Here is a 6,000-nt window from a genome sequence, read left to right on the forward strand (position 1 = left end):
GATATGAGCCTTGTCCTTAAGGTGGGTGTCATTCCTGGGCTTGTCCTTGTCAGCCGTAGACTTCAAATATCTATTATGTGACCTACATAGGGAAGCCTCCCATGTGGTATACCGTATAGGTCCACTTAATAGCAGGAGGTGGTGGCTATGGTGATAGTAGGTCTCCACCTCATAGAGTTGTCCCTTGGTTTGGCTTTTGTCTTGTGATCCCTCACACAAGACCTGCTAGATTTTGAGGCAACACTTCCTATTTATTAATGCCAAGTAATTGTCACCTATCAAGAAGTAGGATATTGTCACATTTTATGCAAATGCCATATTGACCAGACTTAACAACAATGATGGTTCCACTATTTTATGTGATGAAACATACTGCACTTTTGTGAGTAGTTGAACCCTCATGTCTCTGTACCTAGATTTTGAGAATGTTGCACACACCTATACCCAGTTTTCTTGGCATCTATGAGAAAATTCCATGTGTTGTCTACCTTTGCAATACTGACAAATGTTATAATAGATATAGGAAAGCATAGAAGAAAGTAGATAATGTTGAGAGGAAACTTGAAAATGGAATGTTGCACATATCTATGCACAAATGAATGTGCATAAATGGTATTGGCATTGATCAAAGTAGCAGCATTTGCAAGTCACTATATCAAGATACCATAAAAGATGATAAACTATGTTGTAGATCACTGGAAGAATTATCTTGATATCTACTCTCATCAATGCCTTGGAATAAATAATGTGATTTTACCAGTTCTGAGAGAGTTGGGTGGCAGTTGAAAAGCATCTCCTAGCCGACTAAACACGAATAGTTATGTCTGAATGAAATTTAATATAATATTATTTGTAAACCTAACAGCTAGGTTTCCCCCTATGTGCTAACAAAGATCACTGGAAGAATTATCTTGATATCTACTCATCAATGCCTTGGAATAAATAATGTGATTTTAACAGTTCTGAGAGAGTTGGGTGGCAGTTGAAAAGCATCTCCTAGCTGACTAAACACGAATAGTTATGTCTGAATGAAATTTAATATAATATTATTTGTAAACCTAACAGCTAGGTTTCCTCCTATGTGCTAACAAAAGACGCGAAGCAAATATAACTACAGACAATATATGCTAGTTAGGATGAAAAACTCTGGTCGTTTGCCATGCTTTGTTTTTGTTCTGTCATCCAGTTAGGTACAAATTACCAGTGTTGAAAATATCAGTATCGGCAAAATATCGGCGAGGGTCCAGAAAACATCTTCTCGGCAATATCGGCGAAAATATCGGCAAGCATAAAAAATAATTTTTTTAAATTTTTAAACATAGCCGATATTTTGCCGATATTTGCCGATATTTTGAAAATATCGCGATATTTTCTCTTCGATATATCGTTTTGCCGAAAATATCGCGATATTTTCTCTTCGATATATCGTTTTGCCGAAAATATCGCAATATTTTCTCGGCAATATATCATTTTGCCGAAAATATCACGATATTTTCAAATATCGCTGATATTATCAACAATGCAAATTACAACTAATTTCGTATCTTATCTACTCTCTTTCTTGTCACTTGATATTTTAGCAGTGAAGTGAATCTGATTTTATAACTGCCACTGTGCTATGCAAATGAGTAACAGTTCATTGAGCTTAGCACAAAAGCATTTTCTATTTTGTTTGAATCTTCATCTTCTTGATCAAATTGAAATTCTTTATCTCAGTTGCAGTGCCATGTTTCCCTCATGGGTTTGCTGGTTTACTCATTTATCCATCTTCTCCTGTTTTGTTTCAAAACTGATATTTGAGTGATAAACAAATTTGACAGTATTTATAGGATAAATGGAATAAAAAGACTACTTGGAACACTGATTTCTGATTTTTGAGTGATGTTTGACAGTGTTTATAAGGCAAAAGGAATGTAAAGACTTTACTTGGAACACTGATATTTAGTAATGTTGATGTTTGACACAATTTATAGTCTTCTACTTATTTTTTCAGTGCCATTTGGCAAGTAATTTGCTCGTTCTCGGCTCTATCTCAAATAAGTCTGATTAATGAAATTTTTTATTCTCAACTTTTGAATTCAATTCTTTCTTAGAAATGGAAAAGTTGTTGTGTTGGAGACCTTGATGATGACAGATATTATCCACACGAAGGTACCCGTGTAGCTGCTTTGCTCCTGGTAAGCTTATATATTCACAATCAGTTTTTTTAAACCTTATGTTGGTAAAAATTGGATCTTGGTCTTCATCATGCTATTGACTATGGTGGCTTGTGGTCTTGTATCTGTGGATGTGTCATGTTTCCTTCCCTTGGGGAAACTCATTGGCTTTAGTGAGGCTAGATTTGAGAAACAGATCATTCTTATGGTCGTTTCTTCCATGGGTTTATTGGTCCATTCTTTATTTCTTTACTTATTAGCCTCCTTGTTCTTTCATAGAAGACTTTCATGTTAATATTAATCTCTTTTGCTACATTGATGTAAACTGACATGACTTGGTGAGGTCTAATGAAAATTATAGTTTTGCATGGTCAAATTGTTAATGGTGACATCCTTTATCTTTTTTGAAATGGTGAAGGTCCACACTATCTTGGGTAGAACTCGATACATTTTTTTGATGGAGACAAAACTATCTAGTATTTAGTATTACTCTTAGATATACTTTATCAGCAATTTAAAAGGTTTAAGGGTTCTCTTTTTAGGAAATGCAGCTTATAAAAACGTACAACTCTCCTTTTGTTAAGCAGCCATGCTATGAGAGGGGCATTTCTATGCTGTTAAAAATTAAAATCACTTGGGGATTGCACTTGGCCTCATCCACACCCACGTGAACGATTTTGAACCTTGGCGTCCATGTCAATAGAAGGCTGATCACTTGCTTTTTTGAGGAGAGATAATCTAATAATTTGTTTATTTAATTATTTTTATTTTCCGAGGCAAATCTTGTAAAGGGATGCTTCTCCATATTCATGAATGGCGTCTGTAGTAAACTTGTTGGCACAGACTAGTGTGCCTCATCTAGTGGGATTCAAATTGGGACTTGTGGGCATGGAACTAACTAAAATGCCTAGAAACAATTGGCAACAATTGATTAAGCTAACCCCTTGGGCTTTAGTCAAGTGAACATGTGTGTACATGTATTATACTATTATATTTGTACTCCACATCTCTTTTGGGTGTGTTACTCTCAGTTTATCACACCCACTTTATTATGCTTTTCTTGGAGACTTGGTGAAGTTCGATCAGTCTCCCAATACTTTTATACACTATATTAGTAAACAAAATTGAGTGAACATGTGTATAGTTTTGATAATCTTCTTCTCTTTTATTTGCATACTTGTCTTGTTACCCTTTACTTGTATGTAAGGATCCTTCCATTGTTGGAATTGTCCTGATATCAACTGGTTTCACAACCTTATGTCATGCCATTCTAGCCTCCTTTAGGATTTGTTTGGTACCTAGAAACTTTCTTCAAGCTTTCTTGTGGTAGACCCACACACATAACATGTTGAAAAATGGTAGCTGTTGTTAATATTTTCACTATCAAAATCAAAAGAGATAATTTGAATTTATAATTACTGGTTTATTACCCAACAAAGTGTCCAAGTCAACCCTTGTAGATCATGTCGACCTTGCCAAAGAGACACGTCTTTTCACATGGACAATTAACTATATATTGAGCTTATTGACTCATTCAAGGCAGATTTAGATCATTTCTTGTATCTCTGTTTTGGTGCCCAAATATCTTTGGGGAACCTTGCAGATCTGTGGCTTATATCTTCTATGGAATTTGAATTTATAATTATTGGTTTATTTTTCCACAAAGTGTCCAAGTCAACCCTCGTAGATCATGTTGACCTTGCCCAAGAGACGTCTTTTCACATGGACAATTAACTATATTTTGAGCTTATTCACTCATTCAAGGCAGATTTAGATCATTTCTTGCATCTCTTTTTTGGTGCACAAATATCTCTGGGGAACCTTGTGGATCCGTGGCTTATATCTTCTATGGCATTTGCGCAGTTTTGTGGCATCCTATCTTTGTGACTCTTGAGAGTTCTGTGGCATCCTATCTCTTTGGCATATGAAAGTTCTACGACATCCTATCTCTGCGACTCATGCGAGTTCTGTGGCACCATATATCTGTGACTTTTGCGAGTTTTGTGGCACCATATCTCTGTGTCTTATGCAAGTTTTGTGGTGTCATATATCTGTGACTTCTGCGAGTTTTGTGGCACCATATATCTGTGACTTCTGCGAGTTCTGTGGCACGATATATCTATGTCTTATGCGAGTCCTGTGGCACGATATATCTATGTCTTATGCGAGTCCTGTGGCACGATATATCTGTGACTTTTGCGATTTCTGTGGCACCATATATCTGTGACTTATGCGAGTTTTGTGGTACCATCTTTCTATGGACCATGCAAGGTCTGTGGTGATGGCTAAAGCATATTTCATACCTAATTGAAGGGATCTTTGTATTGTTATTGGAGGGCTGGCTTGGCACTTGTGGCAGGTCAACTTGATGGTCAGTATTTGTCTATGTGATCTTATCAAAGATATGCTATTTTGATTGATGTAGATTTTGATGAATTGAACTCTCTCTCATAAGGAAAGATTGTTGGGTTTTCCCCCTTGTGGAGTTTGCTCTGGTCAATGACTAAAATTTTGGTGTCCCTTGTCTTACTGTCTCTACAGTGATTTTCTACTTCTCTACTATGATTTTGTTTGAAATTTTCTTATCTATGACTGCTTGATGTGAATGCGATATGAAGAAAATAATAATGTATCATTTGAGGTAGTTATCTTCAAGAAATTTGTTCTTGCATGTCACAACTAGGAAAATCAACATGGTATCAGAGCAAGGATTAAAGAGCAGTTTGATATGGGATCCAAACTACCTTTGTGGTTGATGCCAAAATCTACTTATTGATGATGATCTGAGTTCTCTCTAAAGGGTTGAGTTCCTTGTGACATTTCTCCGTTATTGAAGGACAGAAAGTCTGAGGCGTCCAAGCCTTCTGTGGCATTCGTGTTTCCTCTGTGGTAATATTATTCAAGGCATTTGAACTCTCTGAGGTAAGTATTGTCATCCGAACTCTTTGTGGTAGTATTGTTATCTCTGTGAAAATGCAAGTGCGAGATAATGATCTGAGCTTTGAAGAAGATGCCCATATATGGTGATAAGAAGCGCTTTTCTCGGAAAAAGTCTAAGCCTCCTCATCCCTGTGGATATCTTAGTAACTAATCCTCTATGGTCCAAGTAGTAATTAATCCGAGTGAAGACCGAAGTTGTCCTCTCTATGGAACTATGACCAGTTCAAGCATATGTGGAACTGTGACAAGTCCGAGCATCTGTGGAAGGATCAGTGATCCAAAATTGAATTCAAATCCGAGTTGGTATAATTCTGTGGAAGGAGACTAGTCCAAACCTCTTCATCTCTGAAAAAAGTGACAAATTTTGAGGCCTGTTCGAGATTGCTTTTAAAGAAGACCTTTTGCAGGCCAAGGTTCTGAGCACAATTTTGTGCACAAGTCTGTGTTAACATTTGAAATCTAGAAGTCCAAGATCAACTCTATAGTATGGTCTGTAGTCCAAGCTCATCTCAGTTTGTGGCTCAAGTCCATGGAGGATTCGAATATATGGTGTGACCAAAGGTCTATGATACTCAGATTGCTTGAAGGGGACTCTTTTCTATACATGAAAAGGACGAAATACATTGCAAAGAAACCAACCTGATTGATCTGAAATATATTCTTTTTGTCATAAATTATTGCCTTTGTGAAAAGAACAAAAGTTGTATTAGAACGAAGTTTGTCACTAAAGTCTGAAGGCTTAAATCCAGAATATGTTGAAACTTGAAATTTTTGCAATCAATTATGGAAAGTATTGACATTTACCTTCTGTCTAATCTCCCTTTGATTTTTATTCTAACCTTCAAAACAATATGACAATGATGGGTGGCTTAGTATCTCAATTAAGAACCATTAGGAGATGAAC

At 36.4% G+C, this 6,000-nt stretch overlaps 1 protein-coding gene across 1 annotated transcript in view; it reads left to right on the forward strand.

The window, feature by feature from the left end:
- Positions 1-4,486, forward strand: part of LOC149200631 (DNA polymerase zeta catalytic subunit-like) — a 115,157-nt gene extending 110,671 nt beyond the window's left edge. The window contains exons 6-7 of the mRNA XM_089399612.1: positions 2,135-2,177; positions 4,020-4,486. Coding sequence (XP_089255738.1) covers positions 2,135-2,177; positions 4,020-4,043 — 67 coding nt within the window. The 3' untranslated portion in view covers positions 4,044-4,486. The remainder of the gene's footprint in view (positions 1-2,134; positions 2,178-4,019) is intronic.
- Positions 4,487-6,000: the final 1,514 nt, after the last annotated feature.

The sequence above is a fragment of the Pinus tabuliformis genome, chromosome 2_1, assembly GCF_031772625.1.
Source record: "Pinus tabuliformis cultivar Carrire ecotype Pingquan chromosome 2_1, CPIR1, whole genome shotgun sequence".
Lineage (NCBI taxonomy): Eukaryota > Viridiplantae > Streptophyta > Pinopsida > Pinales > Pinaceae > Pinus > Pinus tabuliformis.